Source organism: Penaeus chinensis, chromosome 3, assembly GCF_019202785.1.
Source record: "Penaeus chinensis breed Huanghai No. 1 chromosome 3, ASM1920278v2, whole genome shotgun sequence".
Lineage (NCBI taxonomy): Eukaryota > Metazoa > Arthropoda > Malacostraca > Decapoda > Penaeidae > Penaeus > Penaeus chinensis.
In genome coordinates this window covers 16,055,280-16,067,779 of record NC_061821.1, presented here as the reverse complement: position 1 = coordinate 16,067,779, position 12,500 = coordinate 16,055,280, and the positions used below count along the sequence as shown (strand labels likewise).

General features: G+C 45.0%; 1 protein-coding gene across 1 annotated transcript in view; it reads right to left on the bottom strand.

Annotated features, from left to right (window-relative positions):
• The window catches only part of LOC125040552 (inactive phospholipase C-like protein 1), a 27,312-nt gene extending 16,666 nt beyond the window's left edge, over window positions 1-10,646 (bottom strand). Inside the window, exons 1-4 of the mRNA XM_047635149.1 lie at window positions 10,559-10,646; window positions 10,270-10,361; window positions 9,798-10,096; window positions 8,472-8,643 (exon numbers count right to left, since the gene is read on the bottom strand). Of these exons, the coding sequence (XP_047491105.1) occupies window positions 8,472-8,643; window positions 9,798-10,096; window positions 10,270-10,361; window positions 10,559-10,646 (651 nt within the window). The remainder of the gene's footprint in view (window positions 1-8,471; window positions 8,644-9,797; window positions 10,097-10,269; window positions 10,362-10,558) is intronic.
• Window positions 10,647-12,500: the final 1,854 nt, after the last annotated feature.

The window sequence follows — 12,500 nt, the reverse complement described above, 5'->3', positions numbered from 1 at the left end:
TAATACACGAACTGTAAAATGATTGTAATAATTATATTTCACCTCCGCATGCTCTTATCTTTCTTTTGTCTACTTTCGTTACCAATTTGATGCTTACCTTGGAAAAGTCTTTTCCTCTATTTTAAGAAAACTTTATGATTTCTTCTGTCAAATCTGAGTTTTTTTCCTCCCTTTATGTTTCGCTTTCGATTTTGTTAACACCGTTTTAATCTCAATTAGATCCTTTTTATTTACTTATTTAAAGATAAACTATTAAACTTACTAATATTCAGTCTAAAGTGATTTTCAAATTCCATTAAATATCTACTTTCTTTTAACATCTCCATATCTAGTTTTCTGATGCTAATCGCACACATTCATACACGCGGGCGTGTGCGTGCGTAGGTGAATACAATGTTTTCAGATCTGTGGCCTCGCCCCGACTGATTGCGCTCGGACTGCTTCCTCCGGCAACAAGGCCGAGATTAGCTTTCCCAGATCCTGCGATTATACTGCAATACAGCCGGACTTTTATTCGCCAAGCCTCCAGTGCCTCGGTCATCCTCGGTCCCCAAGGAGGCGCGAGGGGCGTTTGCATTGGTGGTCCTGACTGAAGCCTGCATATTTACCCACCAGGTACAGAGAAGGGGATCTGAAAAGAATTGAATGGAGGCCACCAGATGTCAACGACCCAGTTCCCAATGTCCAAGATGGCCGCACCGCTCCTGGCGTGTTGTTCCTGCAAAGTCGCTGTTAACATACAGTTGCATTGAAACTGCGATTTTCATCTGGCTCTGGCTTCGCGGCCTAACTTCCTCCTAGAGAACGCCGACTCATTGGCCATGTGTCCAGCCGCTGTCTCGGCCGACGTGGCCCCACCTTCGGCTCACACTAAGCTGCGTCGCCTGAGCACCGAACCTTAAGCTATCGAGCGCTGATTGGCTCTTGAGATCCCTAATCAGATTTTCTTGGGATGCCGGGGATCAGAATTTTCGCTTCGTCGCTATTTCATGTCATATTTTAAACTATTTTATTATCATCACTATTATTAATATCATCAGCATCATTATTATTACTATCGTTATACACGTGGGCGTGTGCGTGCGTACTATTACTATTTTTTTCAGTACTGATACAGTTATTAATAGTAACAGCATTATTAGAGAATATCTTTACAAGGCCGAATGGTTAGTTCGGTCGAATGTCATATGAAAGTATCTGGGGAGCGGTTTTCGAAGGAGCAATTTCATTTCGTGCGCCTTTTTCTTGTAAAGTATAATGTGGATGGAATACCGTTAAATTCATTTTCAGAAGTATCATATATTTCGGATGACGGACTACTACGCTTTGCAGATTTTTAGTTTTTTTCATAACCCTCTTCATTGGCAAAACTTCCGGACGTTGCAAATGGGTTATCACTGCTGTAGAACATCAGAGCCAAAAGTATCCGCAAAAAACACCATTTCTCTTTTTTACTCTGAAATCACCCGAGGCGCGTAGAATTATCTGGTTCCAAGCACAGGAGGCACAATAACACTTTTGCACATATCAGACTTAGCTTGCTGCCAGAATATATCACATGAGGCTCAGAGATCAATAGATATTGCGCCAGTTTTCATTATGTATGCAAATATGCATGCAGATCTACATCTATCTATTTACTGTATCTATCTATCTATCTATAACTATATGTGTAATATATTGTGATTATGTATGTAAGAGTGTGTGTGTGTGTGTGTGTGTGTGTGTGTGTGTGTGTGTGTGTGTGTGTGTGTGTGTGTGTGTGTGTGTGTGTGTGTGTGTGTGTGTGTGTGTGTGTGTGTGTGTGCGCGCGCACGCACGCGTGAACGTGGAAATATTTCTTCTTTTTCACTCTGATAAAAAGTAAGGTAAGAATGTTTTTAGCACGTCGAAAGTTCAGGTAACTTTTCCTTGCTCAGGTAAGTTCTCGGCTGAGCGCACTCGCTGAGGCTGCTGCGCGCATCCTCCGACAGGATGGAATCCGGCCAGGGCGCAATGCATTTACGGATTGTGCGCTTCATAAACCTGACGCCGTAGCTGACTACGGAACTCGCCTGTGATTCAGCGGGTCTTGGACATGTTCTTCTGGCTTAAGTTTCTGTTTGTTTTCATGTGCTTTAGAAACATATTAGAAAATAAATCTTCAAGTCTGGGATGCACATCTAGGGCTTCATTTATCAAATGCAATTTAGAACTTTATCAAAATCCATTGATCTAGATAACTGTTGGCATTTAACTTCGCCGGATCTCTTAAGGGGATTCCGTGACTCCTGCTGAACTCAGAGGATAATCAGCAAAGACAGCACTGTATGTTTATTTTCCTTCTGCAGTTATTCCCTTTCTTGCGCCAGTACTGGAAATAGCATCCAAGGCTCCCTCTCGGGGATTGGGTTTAATATTCGCTCAATAAAGCAAAGAAGATTCTCGTGTTGGCGTCTCCGCTGTCATATTGTCTGGTTTCTCTTTTCGCAAAACTTCCTTCGGTCCCTCTCTTTTGAGAGAGTTGCCGGAGGGGATTATTATATGAAGAAGACGGGGCTGCGCCGCCTTCGGGGAAGATCACCAGGCATCCCGCCGGATCTGGAGACCCGCTTTTAACGATATTTTGTTACCCGCCAAGTATTCCTCGACGCCGGGGCCTTAAATCCAGAAACTTTAACAATCCTTGTTTGATCACACATGTTATTTTCATTATCATCAATATTATCATTATTATTATTTCCATTATTATTGTTGTTATTATCATTATTGTTATTATTATTATCATTATCTTTGTCATCATTTTTATTCATCTTTACTATTATTATTATTATCATCGTAATAATTTTCACTGAAATTATTATTATCATCATCGTCAATGTTGATGCCATTCCTGTCACAGTTGTTGTCGCTGTGTGTTATCACAACTAAGCATTTTGATTTTCTTCCTTACGCACGAAATCTACCGGGATATTCATTCCCAGCACTTTAAGCTTCCCCGAACTTCATCGCTCCCTCGTGTTATAAGCTCTCTCCCCGTCGAGTTCCCCCCGAGCCTGCGCGGCGAGCGGGGCAGCGGAGGGGCGGAAAGGACTCGGGACTTGAGCTCCGCCAAGTTCTCGGGAAATGGCTCCCGTTGGAGTCTCCCTCTGGCGTCGGTTTTCGTAACTGTGTTTTGTTTCATCTATGAAGGGAAGTAACTTATAAAAGGAACTGATTTGTAAAGGGAAGTTATCGAAGTGCCATTTTATGCTTTGATTCATTTATTTCCATCTATTTCATTTATCCTGGTTTATGGTTTATGTCTGGCGTTAGACTGTTTGAAATGCGAACGGGTACGTGTATGTGTGTCTGTATTCACATCTAGTTACCAGCTTAAATAAAAGACATTTTGTTTGACATGTCTTAGATTGGGTTAACAGAGCTCTTACGGACATACACAAACACACATAGAAATGCAATTAAACATTAAACGCCCCCTTATGCGCGCCATTTTTTCATTTGTTCCATTTTCTCCTAATACTTCCCTATCTCTTCCCATTCTCCATCTCATTTCAAATTCCATCACTCTGCAACAATGCAACTCTCACGTTGATCGAGCCGGTTGTCACGGTGCGGATACCGAGTCTCATTTGCATAAGGCCGGGTATTGCTTATCCCGAAGACGGAGTTGAAATCGCACTTTTTTCTCAAACAGAAGGTCGGATGAAAGAGATAAGAACCGATACGATCGTCATCTCGACATGTTTATGAGATTCTTGGCAAAATCTTAAGCGGCTGAAAAATATAAAAACGTTTTTCAATTCCTTCCCTCATCAGGTCCAGTGCTGTTGCTATGGTGATTTATTGTTATGTAGAAATATTTAGCATCGTGCTATAGTCATAGTTACCTGGATAGAGAGAGAGAGAGAGAGAGAGAGAGAGAGAGAGAGAGAGAGAGAGAGAGAGAGAGAGAGAGAGAGAGAGAGAGAGAGGAAGAGAGAGAGAGAGAGAGAGAGAGAGAGAGAGAGAGAGAGAGAGAGAGAGAGAGAGAGAGAGAGAGAGAGAAGAAGAGAGAGAGAGAGAGAGAGAGAGAGAGAGAGAGAGAGAGAGAGAGAGAGAGAGAGAGAGAGAGAGAGAGAGAGAGAGAGAGAGAGAGAGAGAGAGAGAGAGGAAGAGAGAGAGAGAGGAAGAGAGAGAGAGGAAGAGAGAGAGAGAGAGAGAGAGAGAGAGAGAGAGAGAGAGAGAGAGAGAGAGAGAGAGAGAGAGAGAGAGAGAGAGAGAGAGAGAGAGCATATAACCAAAGCCATTGGCAGCATAAAGTATCAACCAATACCCCCCCCCCCCCAGCCCCCTAACTTCGCTCTCTCTTTCACACTCGTTTCATTAACGAGTATAAAGTAAAAAAAGAAAAAGAAAAAAAAAAGAGTCAAGAGACAGGAAAGAGCTAAGGGGAAGGCGGCGGTTGGAGCCAAAAGAGAGGCGGAGGAGCTAATAGGAGTTAAAAGGAAAGTGGTGGGGGAGGGGGTTAAAAAACAACAACAATGATACATAAAACAAAAACAAAAGGGAAAGACAAAGAGAGGGAGGAGGGATGAGGGTAAGAAAAGGGAGAAGAGACAGGGAGAAACAAGGAGAGGGATAAGGGGGTGAGGGTGAGAAGAGGAAGAGGGAGAGACAGGGAGAAACAGGGAGAGGGAGAAGAGGTAAGGGTGAGAAAAAGGAGAGGGAGAAAAAGGGATGAGAGTGGGAGAGAGGGAGAAGGGAGGAAGACGAGACGGGGCGGAGCTAATTGGAGGTAAAGGGGCTGACTTAAAGTAAATAAGGGGATAAGGGGGAGATGTTACGAAAGTTGAGGGGAAGGAAGAGGGGAGAGAAGGAGCCAGATGGCGGTGGGGGTTAGAAAGAAAGATAAAGAGGAGTTCTGGGGACAAAGAAAAGTCGGGTGAGAGAGAAATATATGCAAAGGGGGAGGAAGGGGGGGGGGGGATCAGTTAATAGCCAGAAAAAGGGAGAAGTTAAAGTCGAGCGAAGAGAGAGGGATGTTCGGGGGGGGGGGGGGGGTCGAAGGAGGATCAGCGAGTGGTTAAATAAATAGAAGAAAAAAAATGAGGAGAAAAGAAGAAAAAAGGTGAACACAAGAAAAAAAAGGGGGGGAGAAGAGAAGGAAATACGTGGTTAAAAGAAAAATAATGAGAAAAAAAAGTTGAACAAAAAAAAGTAAGATAAAATAGGAAAAAGAGAAGAAAAAAGGGAGAAAGGGAGGAGGAGGGACCAAAGGGAGGCTTACGGGCCGGCCGCGAAGGTCACGAGGAAGGGACCAGTGGACGGTACAGGAGGGGGGGAGGGAGGGGAGAGAAGGAGGAAGGAGGAGGGAGGGAAGGAGAAAGGGGAGAGAAGGAGGAAGGAGGAGGGAGGGAAGGAGAGAGGGGAGAGAGAAGGAAGGAGAAGGGAGGGAAGGAAAAAAAGGGAAAGAAGGAGGAAGGAGGAGGGAGGGAAGGAGAAAGGGCAGAGAAGGAGGAAGGAGGAGGGAGGGAAGGAAAAAAGGGGAAAGAAGGAGGAAGGAGGAGGGAGGGAAGGAAAAAAAAAAGGGAAAGATGGAGGAAGGAGGAGGGAGGAAGGAGAAAGGGGATGAGAAGGAGGAAGGAGGAGGAGGGAAGGGAGGAAAAGGGGAGAGAAGGAGGGAGGAGGAGGGAGGGAAGGAAAAGGAAGAAGGAGGAAAGGAGGAGGGAGGGGAAGGGAGAAAAGGGAAAGAAAGGAGGAAGGAGGAGGGAGGGAAGGAGAAAGGAAGAAAGGAGGAAGGAGGAGGGAGGGAAGGAGAAAGGAAGAAAGGAGGAAGGAGGAGGGAGGGAAGGAGAAAGGAAGAAAGGAGGAAGGGGGAGGGAGGGAAGAGAAAGGAAGAAAGGAGGAAGGAGGAGGGAGGGAAGGAAAAAAGGGGAAAGAAGGAGGAAGGAGGAGGGAGGGAAGGAGAAAGGAAGAAGGAGGAAGGTAGGAGGGAGGGGAAGGAGAAAGGAAGAAAGGAGGAAGGAGGAGGGATGGGAAGGAGAAAGGAAGAAAGGAGGAAGGAGGAGGGAGGGAAGGAGAAAGGAAGAAGGAAAGAGGAAGGAGGAGGGAGGGAAGGGAGAAAGGAAGAAAGGGAAGGAGGAGGGAGGGAAGGAGAAAGGAAGAAAGAGGAAGGAGGAGGGATGGGAGGAGAAAGGAAGAAAGGAGGAAGGAGGAGGGAGGAAGGAGAAAGGAAGAAGGAGGAAGGAGGAGGGAGGGAAGGAGAAAGGAAGAAAGGAGGAAGGAGGAGGGAGGGAAGGAGAAAGGAAGAAAGGAGGAAGGAGGAGGGAGGGAAGGAGAAAGGAAGAAAGGAGGAAGGAGGAGGGAGGGAAGGAGAAAGGAAGAAGGAGGAAGGAGGAGGGAGGGAAGGAGAAAGAAGAAAGGAGGAAGGAGGAGGGAGGGAAGGAGAAAGGAAGAAAGAGGAAGGAGGAGGGAGGGAAGGAGAAAGGATAGAAAGAGGAAGGAGGAGGGAGGGAAGGAGAAAGGAAGAAAGGAGGAAGGAGGAGGGAGGGAAGGAGAAAGGAAGAAAGGGAAGGAGGAGGGAGGCGAGGGAGAGACATGCGCGAGGGGTAGAAAAGGAAGAGGGAGAGCTAATGAAAAAAAGGGAGAAAGGGAGGGAGGAGGGTGAGGGCGTAAGGGGAGGGGGGGGGGAGCGTATCTTTGTGCACGCTCGGCTTTCCAAGATCAATATGGATGAGAAATACGCGGCCCATTGTGTCTCTCTCTTCTTCCTCTGTTTCCTTCGCTCTTTCGCCTTTCTCCGCATTCGTCTTCCTGCTGATTTTAGGTTTTCGATAACTACGCTTTATTTCTTTATCGTTCTCTCGTTCCCTAGGTGGTGTTATGTATTCTTTATTTCTGTTTCCTTCGTTTCTCTCTTGTTTTTTTTCTTCGATATATTTTTTAATTGTTTCTTTATGATTATCTCATCCTCCTTAATATCCTTCCTCTCATTCGCTAGCTGTTCCCCTTCTCCTTTTCCGGTTATTTCGCTGTCTCTTCTTTTATCATTATTCTCCCATTCCCTGTTATCCACATGGTCATTATACCATTTTCATATCATTAGTCTTTTTCTTTCTTTTTCTTCTTCTTTTACTTACTTTTAATGGTCGTTCGTTTTACTTCTTCTGTCTTATCTATTTTGTTTTCCCTTTTTCGCTAATCGTTCCTCGAACTTTCTTTAATTAATGATGTTCCTCAAATAGTGTCCTTCCACTCGCTATCACATTTTACTTATTTTTCTTTACTTCTCTTCCCGTGTTTCCCAGTTCGGTTAACAAGAGGCGGATCTTTCTTTGGGACGCTGAGAGGCGAAGAAATTGGAGTAACAGCAACGAACGATTAATTATATCTCCCGCTTGTTAGCGTCTGTTAAGCCAATCCCTCTCTCTCTCTCCCTCCCTCCCCCCCCCTCTCTCTCTCTCTCTCTCCCCCCCCCTCTCTCTCTCTCTCTCTCTCTCTCCCACCCCCTCTCTCTCTCTCTCTCTCTCTCTCTCTCTCTCTCTCTCTCTCTCTCTCTCTCTCTCTCTCTCTCTCTCTCTCTCTCTCTCTCTCTCTCTCTCTCTCTCTCTCTTTCTTTCTCTCTCTCTCTCTCTCTCTCTCTCTCTCTCTCTCTCTCTCTCTTTCTCTCTCTCTCTCTCTCTCTCTCTCTCTCTCTCTCTCTCTCTCTCTCTCTCTCTCTCTCTCTCTTTCTTTCTCTCTCTCTCTCTCTTTCTCTCTCTCTCTCTCCCTCTCACCCCCTCTCCTCTCTCTCTCCCTGTATACCTAATGTAACACAATTCACCCAAAGACCAAAATTAAACATATTCTGCAAACGATCTCTTAATGCAAGTATATCAGCGAGTTTCGGCAAATTTGTGTTCATTAACATATTCATGTGGATCATTTACAGTTCACTGGGTACAAGGGAAGGAGGAAGTCTATTAATAAATAGACCTGGCTTTGAATTAATCTGCTCTGAAAAGGTCCGTGAATGGAATACTAAATGATGAACTGAATGAATCACCTTATGAATCACTCGTATTGATCATTAAATCTTGCGGGGCTATGTGTCCGGGAGGATTCCGTGGCTATACACAGTTCCGGGCCATTGAAGGAAGCTGAGGATGCTGCGCGCAAGCTGGGGTTTGAGTAGATTCAGTCGGGGCAGCTGCCTCGACGCTTCTTACACACGGCACACGCACACAGATAGATAGGTAGATAGACAGATAAATAGATGGATGAACAGATAGCTACAGATATAGATGTAGAAATACAAATTTGGTAACGTGTACGCATTTGTCAAGAGTTCCTCCTGAGAAGGTAGTCTGATGAAGAACTCTTGATGCGTTCGAAACGTCACGAATTAATTTCGTTTTTATTGTAGTTGTGTTTTATTTGAATACAGAAATGAATGTGAATACACAGCTAGATAGAATACAGAGAAAGATCAGCGAGATAGAACAGACAGACAAGTTCGAGAAGCACCTTACCTTAAGTATGACCTTGTACTTGAGTTCCTCGGGGCTGAGATCCGTGACGGCCTTCGGCGAGTCCCGCGGGTGGATGTACAGGTAGGAGCCCAGCAGCGTCTTCAGGAGCGACGCCATGATCTGCTGCTGCTTGATGCTGCAGTGGTTCTCCAGGTGGACGATGACCGGGTACCTGGAGGGCGGTGGCAAGGGCTCTATAGAACACGGTTCGAGGTTGGGATGACTTAGAGGGAGGTGGTAGGTGGTTTATAAAGTGGTCTATAGAACACGATTCGGGGTTGGCACTAGCTTGAGGAAGGTTTTAATTCTAAAATGGTCTATAAAATATGGTTCGAGCTTGGTATGAGTTGGAGGAAGGTGGTAAGAAGTATGTGAAGTGGTCTATAAAATGTGGGGAAAAGGAGTGCAGTTAGCTGTAGAAAAGAGTATAAAATAGGGCTCGCAGTTTGTACTATGGCGAACAATATAAAAAACCTTAATTTCTGAAAAAAGGAATTTACAAAACCGAGTGCTATCACAACCGATTTATATTTCTCTTAGATTTTTTGCTTAATTGTATTGCAACGCTGTATATAAAGCGATAAACTGATAATCACTGATAGTGAAAGTTCATTTTATGGGAAATTAGGATGACGGCGCGCGCGCGTGTGTGTGTGCATCGTTGACATGCATCTGGCTGCGGGGGGGGGGGGGGGGGGAGAAGATTGTTCAATTTGTCCGACATTGAACCCAGAGGATATGTGGAATGGTGTCCAGAGTAGGACGGCTTGAGGCTGGCATCATCTCGGCATCATCTAGCAGAGTTCGTTGTACATGATTGTCCTTCCTGACAAGGAATCGAACTCACTCAACCTTGGGAGCACCCAGAGACCGCGGTACTAAGCCAACTTGACCACAACATTCCCGTGACAAATGTAGAGATGGTATGAATGCCAATAAATACGCAAAGCTCAATATATTACTGACGTCTCGATACTACATCTTCAGAAACAGCAGTTACATGTCTCTCATTCAGGAAATACCATTCTCGTCCATACCTCTTCTACGTGGTAAGTGGAATCAATCCGATGTAAAAAATAAGTTGTGGGGGTACTAGAAGGGGAGAAAACAAGTAAGCAAGACGCATATAAACTACAACAGTAAAGCACAAAGACACAACAAACTAGCAGAATGAAACACAAAAAAACCAGCACCACTAAAACGGGGAATATTGAAAAAAAGTAAATAGGAAAAATATGAAAAAATAACTATCGATTCAATTATACTCAGAAAATGGGGAAAAACTACCTCACTAAAGCAGAACAGAAGAAAAGCAGAAAAACTCACACGGAGAAGTCGAAGGAGTAGCTGGCGATGGCGTCGACCACGTCCCGGAAGGGCACCTTGCTGGTGAGGGTGTTGCCGTGGTAGACGACCGGCTCGTCCTGGCCGTCCCACACGTCCACTGCGGGGAGGGGGGGGGGGGGGTCAGTGAGGCGGTGGACGAGGGCTAAACGCTGATGGATTCTTTGATGGAATTCTGATCGAGATTGAGGCTGCTGCTGATGGATTAATGGAGTGGAATTGATGATCTGATTTTGATAGGTTCTTTGATGGAATTCTGTTTGATGCTGAGAGGTGCTGGGCTGGAATTGAGAGGTGGAGTTAAAGGGATTGAGGGTGGGTGGCAGAGCTAAATGATGGATGGAAAGACTAAACGTGAGACGCGAAATCCAGGTTGACGGCAGCAGCATGGACTGGAATCGCTGCTCTCAGTTCGATAGATTTTTGATGGAATGCGGTTTGGGATCGAGGATACTGGCTGGGCTGATGGAAACTGAAGCGGACTGAAGGTGCTGCTGACCTCAAGCTGGAGCCGAGAGATGACAGCTGAGGCGCCGATGAAATCGACTGAGGGAATTTGAGAGGATTGATGGACTGGTGAATGAAGGCGAGAACAGAAAAGGATAGATAGTTCTGAGGCATTACTCTCTCACACACACACACATACTCACACACACACAAACAACACATACACAAACACACACACACACACACACACACACACACACGCGCGCGCGCGCACACAGCCACATATATTTTCATGCCCATTTTGATGTACTTAATATAGTACTCTGTACATGTACTCTGGCGGAAGAAAGTTACAAGCTCCCTCTGCCCGGCGGCCGAGGGCATGGCGAGCCTCCCTTAAGGCTGGAGAGGAAACCATTCAAAACATCCCTCCCACGTAAACTATCTTCCAGGTCCCCAGCATAACGAAAAGGATAAATCAAACAAGAAATTCCGATTCAATTATACGTCGAGAATAAAAAATAAACAGAAAACAACACACACAAAAAAAAGCAAAAAAAAAAAAAAAAAAAAAAAAACGGTACAACATAACAAGATGTTTTTATTTAAAAACAGGAAAACCTAGAACCGGATTTTGCCATTTCTCACCGCGAGTAATCCAATCTTGTCACAAGTTGGAGACGTAATCACATTAAGAGGAAAAACTTCATATTTTCTTCGATTCTTGCTTCGTGTGTGTGCGGGGGGAGGGGGGGGGGGGCTGCGGTAGGTGGTGGTGGCGGTGCTGATGTTGTTAGTAGTGGTGGTGGTGCCAATGTTGGTGATGGTAATGGGGTGTGGTGGTGTTAATGTTGCTCTCTTTGTTGTTATTGGTGTTAATGTTGTCTGTTATGCCCATGTATCTCTCTCTCTCTCTCTCTCTCTCTCTCTCTCACTCTCTCTCTCTCTCTCTCTCTCTCTCTCTCTCTATCTCTCTCTCTCTCCCCTACTTCTTTTTTTTCTCTCTCTCTCTGTTGTTGTTGCAAATGGTTTTAATGCTCTCGTGGGAGGTGCTGCTGCTGTTATGGGTGAGGTTAATACTTTGGATGTGTTGTTATTGTATAAATGGTGTTGATGTTGTTAGTGAAGTAGTTGTAACCCTGATAACAACAGCTGGTGGTTGCTGCATTAGAAAGAGTGACGCGGTCTTGGCATAAGTATTCAAACTTCAGGGAAGAGTCTCTGACCGTCGTTCACCAGCGTCGCCCGCAAGTGGGTGTCATTCCCCCGCGTGGCAACAATACCACAGCCTAATTAACGCAACTTGTCTCACCGTCGCTAATTCTCGGCTAACACCGCTTCTCTTTCACCTAAAATCGTGATCTCTTTCCCCAGCGTCACTGTTGCTGTCGTCGTGTTGCTGTTGCTGTTGCATTGTTGCTGCTGCACCAAGACGGGAACAATAGCGAAATCTCTGGCTGGGAATCAACATGGCGCCGGTTCGTGTCCGGTGAATATTTCACATTCTCATTACGTCTGCACGCTTCCCATTCTCTCCTCTTCTTTTCCTTCTTTTTCGCTATTTTTCTCTTTTTTTCTCTTTCGTGTGCTCTTTCGTTGTTGTCTTTTGTTTTTGTTTTCTTAAATCTTGCATTGTAGATTCGCCGTCTTCTTTGCGTGTCGTTGATTTGCAATTACTGTTTCTTTTATTTCCTTTTCTTTCTCCTCTTTCGCCGTCATCGTCATACCTAATTCTTTCTTTACATACCTTTTGTCAACTAACTTTCCTAAAGTTTCCATCTTTCTCCTCCTCCCATCTTTCCTTTGGCCACTTTTCGATGAATCTAATTTTCGTTCTTTCCTTCCTTCTCTTTTTATTCACCCATTCTTTGCTCCCCGTTTATCTTACGGTATCGTCTCCAAACTTTATCACACTATTTCGATTCATTTCAGGAATGGAGAGTGACTTTGGAATAACTGCATTTACAAGGAAATGAGAGAGAGAGAGAGAGAGAGAGAGAGAGAGAGAGAGAGGAAGAGAGAGAGGAGAGAGAAGAGCGAGAGAAAAAAAGAGGAGAGAAGAGAGAGAGAGAGAGAGAGAGAGAAAGAGAGAGAGAAAAGAGAGAGAGAGAGAGAGAGAGAGAGAGAGAGAGAGAGAGAGAGAGAGAGAGAGAGAGAAGAGGAGAGAGAGAGAAAAGAGAGAGAGAGAGAGAGTAAGAGAGAGAGAAGAGAAAGAGAGAGAGAGAAAGAAGAGAAGAG